Source organism: Pituophis catenifer, unplaced genomic scaffold, assembly GCF_029215685.1.
Source record: "Pituophis catenifer annectens isolate HBS135680 unplaced genomic scaffold, rPitCat1.0.hap2 SCAF_9, whole genome shotgun sequence".
NCBI lineage: Eukaryota > Metazoa > Chordata > Lepidosauria > Squamata > Colubridae > Pituophis > Pituophis catenifer.
This window is the reverse complement of record NW_027256889.1, coordinates 21,260,255-21,275,093: the sequence shown is the minus strand read 5'-3', so window position 1 is coordinate 21,275,093 and position 14,839 is coordinate 21,260,255. Positions and strand designations below refer to the sequence as shown.

At 44.2% G+C, this 14,839-nt stretch overlaps 1 protein-coding gene across 1 annotated transcript in view; it reads right to left on the bottom strand.

Annotated features, from left to right (window-relative positions):
* Positions 1-5,163: 5,163 nt before the first annotated feature.
* Positions 5,164-14,839, bottom strand: part of LOC139321224 (angiopoietin-2-like) — a 38,023-nt gene continuing 28,347 nt past the window's right edge. Inside the window, exons 6-9 of the mRNA XM_070949878.1 lie at positions 14,562-14,663; positions 11,616-11,782; positions 8,468-8,598; positions 5,164-5,523 (exon numbers count right to left, since the gene is read on the bottom strand). Of these exons, the coding sequence (XP_070805979.1) occupies positions 5,339-5,523; positions 8,468-8,598; positions 11,616-11,782; positions 14,562-14,663 (585 nt within the window). The 3' untranslated portion in view covers positions 5,164-5,338. The remainder of the gene's footprint in view (positions 5,524-8,467; positions 8,599-11,615; positions 11,783-14,561; positions 14,664-14,839) is intronic.

Below are 14,839 nucleotides of genomic sequence, written 5' to 3'. Positions count from 1 at the left end.
TTTATATGCCACCCTTCTCTGGAGACTCAGGGTGGTTTAAAATACGTTAAGCAATAGCCTTCATACTTTTGTATATACCTGCTTAGTAGGGCTTTCCCCCCCCCCAGAGGTGTTCTTTTTTATACAAAGTCAGCTTATTGCCCCCACAATCCGGGTCCTCATTTTCCTTACCTCAAAAGGATGGAAGGCTGAGTCAACCTTGAGCCTGGTGAGATTTGAACTTGCAGTAATTGCAGGCAGCTGGTGCTACTTAACAGCACTTTAGTCTGCTGCGCCACCAACTCACCATGGCCAAATTGCCATGGCCAACTCACTACGGCCAACTCATTGTGGAACAATAGTTACACTAATATCGAAGAAATGGTGGAGTAGAATCATTAAAGAAAGGATGCCAAATGAGGGACAAAATGAAACATGAATAGCAAACATTAAAATATTTTTAAAATTATTTTAAGTAATTAAAATTGAATTCTTGAATTGTCCTGGGGCAAGCTGTCCTGCGGTGAGTTGTCTCGTTCCGTCCTGTGGTGTTTAGAAGTCTATTCTGTTCAATCTGCTTAATAGGGGAGCCTTAAATTTCCCCCCCTAAATCCAGGTTAGAAAGAACTACCTATGTTGGAAGATGGTATTCTGGTGAAACAATTCCAGGTGTGTGTTTCTCTCTCCGAAAATTGTATATCGCTGATATGATTTTTTTTTTAAAAAAAGGCTAAAATATCTAGAATTTACCCTGCAGCTGTCACCCCACCTCTCTAATCCTTCTCCAAATTTAGCAAGAGGGAGGTAAGCTGCTTTTTATATGTTTTGTTGCTTTTCCATGGTTGATGCTTGCAGAATCATAAGACTAATGAGGCAAATCATTCAACACAACCAAATGTTTTTTATGGTGTCTGTAAAGGAGAAAATAATGCAGGTAGTCTTCAACTTACAACCATTTGTTTAGCAAGCAGAGTTACAATGGCACTGAAAAAAGGCACTGACCAGAGTGACTTATGACCGTTCCTCACACTTACGACTACTTACGAACTGCACAGACTATGGCAGCATCCCTGGGTCATATGATTGCCATTTGTAACCTTCCCAATCATCTTCTGACAAGGAAAGTCAGTCGGGGAAGCTGGATTGGCTTAATGACTGCATGATTCACTTAACAAATGGACTTTAACAACTATGTTGAAAAATGTCGTAAAATTGGGCATGGCTCACTTAACAAACGCCTTGCTTAGAAATGGAAATTCTGTTTCCAAGTGTGGTTGTAAGTCAAGGACTACCTGTAGATTTAGGTCTTAGTGATTACGTAGGCATTTCCATTTTGTTTTCTCCGTGGCAATATGCAAGTTGTTTCCTCTTGAGTTTTCTAGGATATTTTTCTCCTTTCGTATCCAGCCTTCAATCATGGAAATGCCTCGTTATCCATGTGGTAAGAGCTCCAATCAGCTTTTCTGACGTCAGCCAAGGTTTATGGGTAGTTCGTCCCAGGATGTCTTTTTTCCTTCCATACCTTTCTAGGGGTGGGCTTCAAAATTTTAGCAAGGGGTTCTCTGTCTGGTTGCTGGGTGGGCGTGGCCATGGTGGGTGTGGCCTAGTCGGCTCCCTACACCACAGAGTGGGGGGGGCTCCAGAGGCTTTTTTTGAGCCTCCGGGAGGGTGAAAATGGTCTCCCTAGGCTCCGGAGGCTGGAAACGGGTCCATTTCCGGCCTTCCCAAACTTCCGGTAGGCCCCTTTTTTGCCCTCCCTGAGCCTCCATGCACACCCTGCGCTTACCTGCATCCAAAACGGGCTGTGTGGGGACTCCTGGGAGGGGTGAGGTGGGTGGGGCCAGCCAGGAGTGGGATTTGGGGGTTCTCTGAACTGCACAGAATCTTACTAGAGATTCTCTCGAGCCCCTGCGAACCCCCAGCAGCCCCACCCCTGTACCTTTCCTTCCCTTGATGATTCAGTCCCAAGAACACAATGATATTTATGAAAAGGCAGACGGCTGTTTTATTCGATTTCTTTTTTACAGTTTTAAAAAAAAAACATATTGTAGATAAAATACTTGAATTTTAAAACAATCCCAAGAGGTCTGAACCATAATACGGTAATCCCAGTATTATTATTATTATTATTGTTATTATTTTTAAAAAAGTTGAAAATATCCTAAGTATTTGCAATGAAACTTTGCATAAGAGGTTTCATGAGCTCAGCAATTAATACGTAAACAAATGGCTCCGAGAGAGCAATGATGCAGATATAATATGCTAGAAAATTGGTAGCTAATTTGCATATAGGTAGTCCTCAATTTACAGCCATTCGCATAACCGCCATTTGTTGTAACCAGGGCACTGAAAAAAGTGACTTGCAACTTCGCACTTATGACCATTGCAGCATCTCTGTAGTTACAAGATCCAAATTCAGATGTTTGGCAACTGGCACGGGTTTGCAACCTTCACAGCTGACATCTGACTAGCAAGGTCAATGGGGAAGTCAGATCTGCTTAATGACCACATGATTAGCTGAACACCTCCAGCGATCCACTTAACAACAGTGGCGCAAAATGTCATACAATCAGATGTGATTCACTTAATGGCCGCCTTGCCGAGCAACAGAAATTCTTGTCCGAATTGTGGTTGTATGTTGAGGACTACCTGTACCTATTTCCCCTGAGATTCATCGTTACACAGGTCTCACAGAAACACCTGCATTGAGCAGAGACACAGACACAGACGCCCATCCACAGAGTTTCCTTGTTGGTTAAGCTGCCATTTCTTGGAATTCCTGAATTCTGGTGCTAAAAGGTACAGCTCAGAGGTGGGTTTCAGCAGGTTCTGACCAGTTCTGGAGAACCGGTAGCAGAAATTTTGAGTAGTTCGGAGAACCGGTAGTAAAAATTCTGACTGGCCCCGCCCCCAACTAGTCCCAGCTGATAAGGGAGGGAATGGGGATTTTGCTTTATCTTTCCCCTGGATTGGGGCGGAAATGGGGATTTTGCAGTATCCTTCCCCTGGATTGGGGAAGGAATAGAGATTTTGCAATATTCTTCCCCCAGGAGTGGGGAGAGAATGGAGATTTTGCAGTATCCTTCCCCTGCCATGCCTGCCAAGCCACGCCCACCAAGCCATGACATGCCCACCAAGCCTCGCCTACAGAACCGGTAGTAAAATTTTTTGAAACCCACCACTGATGTACAGCTCTCTGAGATACTAGGGCACATGGTTCAAGCTTGGAGATGTTCAGAAGAAGAAACGGTGGGGAGACAAGGAACGTCATTGTCGATGTCAACTCCCAAATACCTTTTATCACCCAAATACCTTTCATCAATGGGGTTACAGTAGGGGTGAAATCTAAATTTTTTTGCTACTGGTTCTGTGGGCATGGCTTAATTAGTGGGTGGGGCTTGGTGGTAAGGTGACTGGGTGGGCGTGGCCAAGTCAATGTCCCTTCTTTGCTTTTTTTCTTTTACATGGCTCTTGCAATCCAAGCTGAGTTGCGTGATTAGCAGGCAACTCAGCTGGGATCGTCAGAGCTTGGCTCATCAGAGCCATTTTAAAGAAAAAAAAGCCTCTGATGATCACGCAGCTCAGCTGGGCATTTATTTATTTATTAATTCAACTTATATACTGCCCTTCTCCCCAGGGGGACTCAGGGCGGTGGACAGCCAAACTTAAAACACATATAGTACAAAAGTTAAGAAAAAACTAAAATAAATTAAATCATCGGCATTTCCAATTTAAAAACCCAGATCTGCAAAATCGAAAATTTCCCAATTTAAAACCCAAAATCAATAAAATCGAAAATTAAAAAAAAAAAAAAACCATTAAAACCATTTAAGCTAGGCCAGCTTGTTGAAATAAATAAGTCTTCAGGGCCTTTCGGAAAGCGCGGAGGTCCGGGATCAATCGTATTCCAGGAGGCAGCTCATTCTACAGGTTGGGTGTCCCCACAGAGAAGGCTCTCCCCCTGGGGGCCGCCAGCCGACATTGCTTGGCCGACGGCACCCTGAGGAGGCCCTCTCTGTGCGAGCGTACTGGCCGGTGGGAGGTTATCGGTAGCAGCAGGCGGTCTCGCAGGTATCCCGGCCCTATGCCATGGAGCACTTTAAAGGTGAGAACCAACATGGGGGGCGGGGGCAGGGATTTTTGCTACCGGTTCTCCGAACTGCCCGCCGCCATCGCTACCTACTTGCCCAAGCCAGTCCGAACCGGGAGCATTTCATCCCGGGTTACAGTTTTGTGCTTAGTCTTTCTACCTAAATCAAGGATAGGTAATTCCCATTCAGCCCCCCCCCAAAATGTATTTCTGATCCCTTCCAGGGCAGCCCAAAACCACACCGCTATCTTTGGGCAACAAATATTATACAAAGGGTTGGGTAGGATCATTTCCTTTAAGGACACCCATTAACTCTCCCTTACAGTCAACAACTTTCAGAGGTGTGGACTTCAACTTGGTAGTACAGTGGTTTAATGCACCCTGTTATAAACACAGCTGCCTGCAATTTCTGCAGGTTCGAATTTTACCAGGCTCAAGGTTGACTCAGCCTTCCATCCTTTCTAAGGTAGGTTAAATGAGGACCCAGTTTGTGGGGGCAATAAACTGACTTTGTATAAATATACAAAAGGATGAAGGTTATTGCTTAACGCATTGTAAGCCGCCTTGAGTCTTCGGAGAAGGGTGGCATATAAATCAAATTAAAAAAAAAAAAACTCTCAGAATTCCTCAACCTGCTTAGAATTCTGGGAGTTGAAGCAGTGGCGAAATCCAAATTTCTTTACTACCGGTTCTATGGCTGTGGCTTGGTGGGTGTGGTGGGCGTGGCTTGGTGGGCGTGGCAGGGGAAAGATACTGCAAGATCCCTCCCAACTCCAGGGGAAGGATACTGCAAAATCCCCATTCCTTCCCCACTCCTGGGGCAAGGATATTGCAAAATCTCCAATCCCAACCCACTCTGGAGCCAGCCAGAAGTGGTATTTGCCGGTTCTCCGAACTACTCAAAATTTCTGCTACCGGTTCTCCGAACTGCTCAAAATTTCCAGAACCTGTCAGAACCTGCTGGATTTGACCCCTGAGTTGAAGTCATCCACACCTCTTAAAGTTGATAAGGTTGAGAAACTCAGGCCTAATTGTTTCCCCCCCACCCCACCCCACCCCATGAAAGCAAGAAAAAAAGCAACACCTTCCAGATCTCCTGTGAAATTTCCACAATGAACTGTGTGCCATGCAGATTTTTTTTTTTTTTTTAAATCTACCTAGAAGAAGTTTAGTTCATGGCAAGGACTTGCAATCGTCTACCAATTTTGTGCAAGCCAAAAGGGGACCTTCTGAAGGGGGTCTCCTCCTCTCCTTCTGCCATGTGACAGGTCACAGTGTCTCCCCTTGCTCCTCTCTGAAATCCACTGGACGGATCATCATGGTGCTTGTTTTGAGGCTATGTCCGGGCCCTTTCCAGTAGTGCCACTTCATGCCATTGTATTTGATTGTGGCAGGATTGGGAGGGTAATAGATGCCATTCAGGTTAGAAGGTCCACAGGCATCAAACCACCAACCTGAAGGAGGCAGAGAAGGGAAAAAAGAGAGAAAAGAAAAATATTTAGAATGAACAGTATTTGGCCCAAACATCAAAAGAGATTGTTCTCTCAACTTTCTAAGAAACGTTTGCAGAATTGTTTGGATTAAACAAGTTTTGAATCACATCATTGCTTTCTCTCACTGAACCTCTCTCTGTAGGTTTAGGAAATGTAGGTTGATAGGCAAATGTTTTGGGGTGCACCAGACTTCCCCAACCCAACACAGTTCTTTGACATGTGAGACTACAACTGCCCCGATTCCCAGCCATCACTGACGGTGGGAAGAGCGGTCTATCTAGCATGGGAAATTCAATGTTGGTTTTCACCCAAATTAGTTGATGGAACAACAATGAGAAGAGATGGAATTCAAGCTTCAGAGAACTTCTCAACTGCTCCCTGAGTTCAGTTGGGTGCACCCCATGAGTGAAATCCAGCAGGTTCTAACAGGTTCTGGAGAACCAGTAGCGGAAATTTTGAGTAGTTCAGAGAACCGGCAAATACCACCTCTGGCTGGCCCCAGAGTGGAGTGGGAATGGAGATTTTGTAGTATCCTTCTGCCACGCCCACCAAGTCACACCCACAGAACCAGTAGGGAAAATTTTTGAATTTCACCCCTGGTGGACCCCACAAGCATACGGTATTTGAGGCAGGAGAAGTGGGTTCTGCTTCAAATGGGAGACGGTCCTATCTCTTCTTCTCACACTTCCTCCGACCATCATCCTTTTTCTACAGTTGCTATAGGAGCCCATTTGGGGGTAGCCAGTTCTTCTAACAAGCCATAATGAGGAAGTTCCCTCTTTAGACCAGCTATTCTGCAGCAAATTATAAAGGAAAGGAGGAAAGATTTGCAGCAATGCATTGCCCCTCATGATCTGTTGGATGATGGCTGCTTTGTTCACCCAAGTGGTAGACAGGACCCAAACAGGGTGTTTACACTCTGCTAAGCCATGATATAGTGTATTTGGGTTTGGCTTCCAGAAGAGTTAGGCGGTGGCTCAGTGGCTAAGACATTGAGCTTGTCGACTGAAAGGTTGGCAGTTCAGCAGTTCAAATCCCTAGTGCCGCGTAACGGGGTGAGCTCCTGTTACTTGTCCCAGCTTCTGCCAACCTAGCAGTTCGAAAGCATGTTAAAAAATGCAAGTAGAAAAATAGGGACCACTTTTGGTGGGAAGGCAGCAGCGTTCCGTGCGCCTTTGGCATTGAGTCATGCCAGCCACATGACCACGGAGACGTCTTCGGACAGCGCTGGCTCTGCGGCTTTGAAACGGAGATGAGCACCGTCCCCTAGAGTCAGGAACGACTAGCACATATGTGTGAGGGGAACTTTTACCTTTAAACCAAGATCTGGTGTATTTGAGTTTGGCTTCCAGAAGAAGTGTCCGCAGGAGGCTGAAAAACTCAGATTGGCAGTTGCAGCAATAAGACTGAAGCCCTTTTGTATGTGAGTCAGTTATTACGCGGAGGTGGAAAATGGGAGGATTTTGATTGTGCTACTGTGACTTGGGACAGCATTGGCACAGAGTGTTGTACAGATTTAATAACCCTGGTATATAAAGCATGGTTAAGACTTAAGCTGATGGGTGAACCCAACCCAAGCCAGCCTAACACAACCCAATGTGCTACTGTATTTTCCTGAAATAACAAACTATAGCTTCATGTTGTACGTAAAGCCAGCCAGTGCAATAATCTGAGAAATAGAGGGGAAAAATTGCACACTAGCACCAGCTAGTGATTTCTGCCTAATAATCTATTGGCCTAGGTAACAGTAACAGAGTTGGAAGGGACCTTGGAGGTCATCTAGTCCAACCCCCTGCTCACACAGGAAACCTATACTAGGGATTCGAACCGCCGAACTGCTGACCGTTCTGATTGACAAGCTCAGAAGGTTCTAGGACAGTGATGGCTAACCTTTTTGCCATCGCGTGCCAGGAGGAGGGCAGGGGGTACAGTCACACGCATGCGTGCCCACACCCATAATTCTATGCGCCCTGCCCCTGTGCGTGCATGTGCGACCCCCCCCTGCTCTCCCTGCTCCTGGCACATGTGGCCTGGTAGGCATGTTTTTCTCTCTCACCTGGCTCCAGAGCCTTCCTAGGAGTCTGGGGAGAGCAAAAATGGCCTTCCCCATCCCCCTGGAGGCCCTCCAGAGGTCAGAAATGGCCCATTTGCCAACTTCCGGTAGGACAGGAAGGCTTGTTTTTTGCTGTCCCCAGCCTCCAAAGCCTCTCTAGGAATCTGGGGAGGGCAAAAAACGGCCTTCCCCATAACCCGGAGGCTAGAAACAGCCCGTTTGCCAACTTTCGGTGGGACTTCCGGCTGGGGGGGAGGCCATTTTCTCCCTCCTCAGACTCCTAGAAAGGCTCTGGAGCCAGATAAGAGAGAAAAACGGGCCTTCCCCACCACCCCCCGAGGCAGGAAACAGCCTGTTTCCCTACCTCTGGTGGGCCCAGAAGGCCTGAAAATCAGCCAGAACTGAGCTCGCGTGCCCACTAATATGGCCATAGGTTTGCCATCACTGTCGTAGGATCTGAAAATGGGCTCCTGGCTCCTTCAATGTGAGCTTCTGGCCATTCCCCCTTAATTCCCCCTGAAAGCCATTAAAAACCCTCATATTAAGAATGGAACAGACTACATATTTTAAGCATTGTTTTAACATGTAGCACATACTGTAGCTCTTAGGGAGATTCTACAGTTTTCAGGGCTTGTCCCGCTTAAACTTCGGAAAGTTCTTTGAATTCAGGGTGAATTCGGGAGGGAGGGAATGTATTAGATGCCAAGATGCTCCCTGCAACTAGACAGATTACCGTAAGTCCTGCTTTGCAGAGTGGCAGGCACCATTTTTTTTTTACCGATGGCCCTGCTTGGCTACTTCTCAGAATGATAGACCTACAGAAGGAAGATGTCCCGCTCTCCCCTCATTTACCTCCACCTGCCATCTGGGCACACTTGCACGTGCATCGATCGTTGTCAGCATCCTTGGTGCTGAAGTTGGTTCCCGAGAGGCTGAGGCTGCTGGTGAGTCCAGCGGTACCACTGTATCTCCTCGCATAAAGTCTGCCGAAGATGGAGTAAAGAAGCGACCATCAACCGTAGTTCACCATTCGATTCTCCTCTCAGACCCAAAACACAAGATGCTTACATCTTGTGCTCGACTTACAATCTTTCGTTTAATAACCACTCAACTTCAGCACTGAAAAAAGTGACTTATGACCTTTGCTCACACTTACGACCGTTGCAGCATCCCCATGGCTGTGTGATCAAAATTGAGATGCTTGACAACTGTCTCATATTTATGACAGTTGCAGTGTCTCAGGGTCATGTGATCCCCTTTTGCGACCTGACAAGCAAAGTCAATGGGGAAGCCAGATTTAGTTAACAACCAGGTTACTAACTTAAAAACTGCAGTGATTCATTTAACAACTGTGGCAAGAAAGGTCATAAGATGGGGAAAAACTCACTTGTCTTGCTTATCAACCAAAATTTTCGGCTCGGTTTTGGTCAAGAGTAGAGTAGAGTAGAGTAGAGTAGAGTAGAGTAGAGTAGAGTAGAATAGAACAGATTAGAATAGAATAGAATAGAATAGAATAGAGTAGAGTAGAGTAGAGTAGAGTAGAGTAGAGTAGAGTAGAGTAGAGTAGAATAGAGTAGAATAGAACAGATTAGAATAGAATAGATTAGAGTAGAGTAGAATAGAATAGAACAGAACAGAACAGAACAGAACAGAACAGAACAGAACAGAACAGAATAGAATAGATTAGAATAGGTTAGAATAGAGTAGAGTAGAGTAGAGTAGAGTAGAATAGAATAGAATAGAATAGAATAGAATAGAATAGAATAGAATAGAATAGAATAGAATAGAATAGAATAGAAGTTGGAAGGGACCTTGGAGGTCTTCTGGTCCAGCCCCCTGCTTAGGCAGGAAACCTTACACCACTTCAGACAAATGGTTATCCAATCTCTTCTTAAAAACTTCCAGTGTTGGAGCATTCACAACTTCTGGAGGCAAGTTATTCCACTGATTAATTGTTCTAACTGTCAGGAAATTTCTCCTTAGTTCTAGGTTGCTTCTCTCCTTGATTAGTTTCCACTCATTGCTTCTTGTCCTGCCCTCAGGTGCTTTGGAGAATAACTTGGTTCCCTCTTCTTTGTGGCAGCCCCTGAGATATTGGAAATCAAGAAGAGTCTGTATTTGCTGTTGCTTGTATAGGAACTGGGAGACATTCAGTGAATAGAACAAAGTGAAAGAGTTAAAGGAACTCCTGAATGGTTAATCCAGATGAATGGACAAATGAGATGGCCCTTAAAAAATAAAGTATGAGGTACCCATTGGGAGCAAGAAAGCTGCCCTCTTAGATGGGCTTTTTAAAAAGGAGGGGCTTAGCCTGGTTTAACTTGTGTTTTAACTTCTGCCAGAGGTGTGGGAATGATTCTCCTTTCTGATCAGCTGAAAGCAAAGGAACAGAGATAGGCAGTTCTGCAGGACGTCAAGTCTAGTTGGAGGGAGATTAGAATTTCATTTTATTTTAGAAAATTCCTCCTTGAGCCAGGTGAGATCCTGACTCAAGGAGCTGCCACTGAAATCAACCTGTAAAGCAGTGTTTCTCAACTTTAGCAACTCTAGGATGTGTGAACTTCAACTCCCAGAATTCATACCGGCTGGGGAATGCTGGGAATTTTATTTTTTTTTAATTTTGATTTATATACTGCCCTTCTCCGGAGACTCTGGGCGGCTTATAATGTGTTAAGCAATAGCCTTCATACTTTTGTATATTTATACAAAGTCAGCTTATTGCCCCCACAAAGTGGGTCCTCAATTTACCTACCTTAGAAAGGATGGAAGGCTGAGTCAACTTTGAGCCTGGTGAGATTCGAACTTGCAGTAATTGCAGACAGCTGGTATTAATCACAATGCTATCAGTCTGCTGAGCCACCAGGCCCTTTTTTTGAAGTCCACACATCACAAAGCTACGAAGGCTGAGAAACACTGCTCAAGAGAGATAGCTGTTCATTTCTTCTCCTTTTTCCCACTCTTCTCTTGTGCAGTTGGGCTCCACCAGCCTTCCCCAACACAACACACTTCCCCTGGCATGAGAGACTGCAACTGTCCCAAGTCCCAGCCAGCATTGAGGGTACCAGGTTGGGAAATATTGGTCTATCTAGCATGGGAAATTCCATGTTGGTTTCCACCCAGATTAGTTGGTGGAACAACAGCGAGAAGGTCTCGAATTCAAGAATTTCTCAACTACTATCTGAGCTTGAGACACATATCCGGGGTGAAATCTAGCAGGTTCTGACAGGTTCTGGCGAACCAGTAGTGGAAATTTTGAGTAGTTTGTAGAACTGGCAAATACCACCTCTGGCTGGCCTCAGAGTGGGGTGGGAATGGGGATTTTGCAATATCCTTTCCCCAGGAGTGGGGAGGGAATGGGGATTTTGCAGTATCCTTCCCCTGGAGTGGAGTGGGAAAGGAGATTTTGCAGTATCCTTCCCCCAGGAGTGGGGAGGGAATGGGGATTTTGCAATATCCTTCCCCCAGGAGTGGGGAGGGAATGGGGATTTTGCAATATCCTTCCCCTAGGAGTGGGGAGGGAATGGGGATTTTGCAGTATCCTTCGCCTGCCACACCCACCAAGCCACACCCACAGGACCGGTAGGAAAAAAATTTGGATTTCACCACTTGCACATACCCCTGTAAAAATCAAGAGGGGGGGAGGAGGGAGGGAGGGAGAGAGAGAGAGAGAGAGAGATTGGAATTGTGCAAGGGTTGGAAACAGTGCTTACAATCATCAGAGTGGTCACAATCAAGAACCCTGACAGGGCAGACATAAAATCCTACAGAGATTTTGAAAATTACATTTTGGCCCAAATCTTACAGGATCCCCAAATGATCTTCCTATGTGTGAATTGGAGTGCTGTCCCCAGAATTGGACAATCAACCCCCAGAATTCTCAGCAGTGGCCTTGGGAAATTTTAGGAGTGGAAGGTCATCCATCTGTTGGGGCAGGATTCCAGATGTTTGTTCAATGAACAGCTAAGCAAAGAGACCACAGGTGTTCCATGAAAAGCCTCACCGATAATTCTGCTCCTCGGAGCCGACTTGGAAATGCTCGAAGGCAGAATAAGCTTCGTTGTTTTCCCAGTCTTGGAGCTTGATCCGGAGAGAGTAGCGGTTCTGGGTGGTGAACAAATGGATGAAGTGGTTGCCTAACCAGTACTCTCCAGGTGGGGACCCAAAGCCCTGTCAGGAAGCATGAGAAGACATTGAAAAAAAGGGTCTGGTAGAAAATATTTGTTTGCTTGTTTATTTGTTAAATTTATCATCATAGTAATAACCTTTATTGTCACTGTACAACATACATACAATGAGATCGGTGGAGCTCCCCCAGTGCACCCACACCCACACCCAATCAGGGGTGAAATCCAGCAGGTTCTGACAGGTTCTAGAGAACCAGTAGCGGAAATTCTGAGCAGTTCGAAGAACCGGTAGCGGAAATTTTGAGTAGTTTGGAGCAAATACCACCTCTGCTGGCCCCAGAGTGGGGTGGGAATGGAGATTTTGCAATATCTTTCCCATGGAGTGGGGTGGGAATGGAGATTTTGCAGTATCCTTCCCCTGCCACACCCACTAAGCCACGCCCACAGAACCGGTAGTAAAAAAATTGGATTTCACCACTGCCCCCAATACAATACAATTCACAGTGGAAACAGAAAATCCCTAACCCAATAAATCATATTAATAAACACTCAGTCCTATTGCACCTCTGTGAACATGTTTCATGTTGCGCCGGCCCTGCAAGTCCTTCGTACTACATAGTTATGATGTTATTTCGCATTCAGGAGTCTGATAGCCCATGGATAAAAACTACTTATTTGCCACTGACCTCACCGTACGGCGACTCTAGGCGGTTTATAATAATAAACAGGAAGAGAAATGAAAGGAATACAGGTAGCCCTCAACTTATAACGGTTCATTTAGTGACAGTTCAAAGTTACGACACAAAAAAAAGTGACTTAGGACCGTTTTTCACACTTACGACTGTTGTAACATCCCCCTGATCAAAATTGGGAAGCTCGGCAACTGATTCATATTGATGACCCTGGGGCAGAGGTGGGTTTCACCAGGTTCTGAGCAGTTCTGGAGAACCGGTAGCGGAAATTTTGAGTAGTTCGGAGAACCTGTAAATACCACCTCTGACTGGCCCCGCCCCCGTCTATTCTCTGCCTCCTGAGTCCCAGCTGATCGGGAGGAAATGGGGATTTTGCAGTATCCTTCCCCTGGAGTGGGGAGGGAATGGAGATTTTACAGTATCCTTCCCCTACCACGCCCACCAAGCCACACCCACAGAACCGGTAGTAAAAAAATTTGAAACCCACCACTGCCCTGGGGGTCATGTGATCAGCAAAGTTAGTCGGGGAGGCAGATTCACTTAACAACCGTGTTACTAACTGTGTTGTAAAATGGGGCAAAGCTCCCTTAACAAATGCTTCACTTAGCCACAAAAACGTTGGGCTCGATTATGGCCGTAAATCGAGGACTTACCTGTAGAAGTAAAATAATCGAAAAATAAAATAATTAACGACAAAAGGCTCAGAATGAGAATAATACATCAGTATGATAAGCAGAAAGGTGGATGGGTTGAGAGCAGAGAGCAAGGGTGGGGAAATGGAGTCTGTCATCAGTCTCGCAGCCACCTCAATTATATTTAGCACAGACTTCACTGGGATAAGGAGCTGGTTGGTTTCCAAATGTTGCTGGATGGGTTTGCCAGACAACATGGTTAAAGGTAAGAGGTGCTGGACGTTGGAGTCTGCAAGATCTCAGTGCCACAAGTTCTCCACTCCATGTATGAGCTAAAGAAACCCTGGTGGCTTAAGTGCCATCCTAGAACCAGCCTGGCTCAAAGTCACAAAAGCTTTGACCAAGAAAACAGCTGGCAACCTTGCAGAAGCTGGAGAAAAATCCAGCACTTGCTGTGACTGAGCTCTATATTGCAGTAGAAATTCAGGTGATGGATTTTTCTGCTTGTGCCTAGAAAATAAGAAGAATGCTTCTTGCTCAATCTTCTCCAGGTCATCTCATTTTCTTTTTGTAAAAGTTTTTTTTATTTTTTATACAAACGAACAAACAAAACAAACAATGCCTTTTTTCTGAACAGATAACAATTTTTAGTTATCTCCAACACAATTTATATATTTCACTTTTTGCCATAATAATCTTTCTCTCTAATTTTTCTTTTCTTTTCCTTGTTTCTTCTAATAACCAATATTACCATTCACCCTAATCTCTAATCTTAATCAAATTTAAATGTTAACCTTACTTTCTGCAACTTAAAACCCTTAAGTTGGAAATCAATCATTTTTCTAAGAGTTAAAATCAAATATTTCCCCATTACATCCTTTTCACAACATAGTATAATTTCCAGTATTTCCCTAAATTTCCTTATTCCAATCACAAATATTTTCTTTGTCAACTTATCCAAATATTACAATCCAATATGTTACTAGAAGTCACTTAGATATATAACATTGCAATCATTCATTTCTTTTCCAAGCGATAAACCAAATTACTTTCCATAATACATTATAATTTCCAGTACTTTAGCTGAATTCCTGGTTAAAAATATTCCAAATCTTACTTTGATTCATTTATAATTCTATTTCTCATTTCTCATTATTTTTTTATATAAATCCAATTTTCGATTGCTTTTTCAAATATATATATTTTCTATACCTCTTCAACAATACCTTAAATATTACAATTCATAGTTAAAGTTAAAAATATACCAAATATTACAATCTCATATATTGAACTTATTTGTCTTTGTAAATCTTATTCCCATTCATTTATAATTCAAGGTAATAATCCATTGCTTTGTACATAATTTAAACAGAATTTTCAGTTTAATTTCAAATGTTCAAAGGTCATCACATTTTCAATGTGCAAAATAATCAGTTTGAATCCAATTCATCCTGAGTTCCTCCGTCATGTTAAGTCACAGACTTATATCAATTTTTACCTGTTTATATTCCTTCCAGGTGCGTTGGAAATCCACAGAACCATCTTTGCGGTGTTGGATAACGGTCCAGCCTCCTCCACTGGTCTCCATGTCACACAGCACCTGGAAGAATGGCAGAACATCAATGGAAGAGAAGTTTCCACAAATTAGGTCAAACAACTGGTTGAGCAACGTGGAAAATAGTGAGTCTTTAAATTCGAACTACAATCTCCTTTTCCCTTTCAATTGGTTATGTTATGTGTTAGCATCATTCTTGGGAGGATCAGAAACAGGTGTAG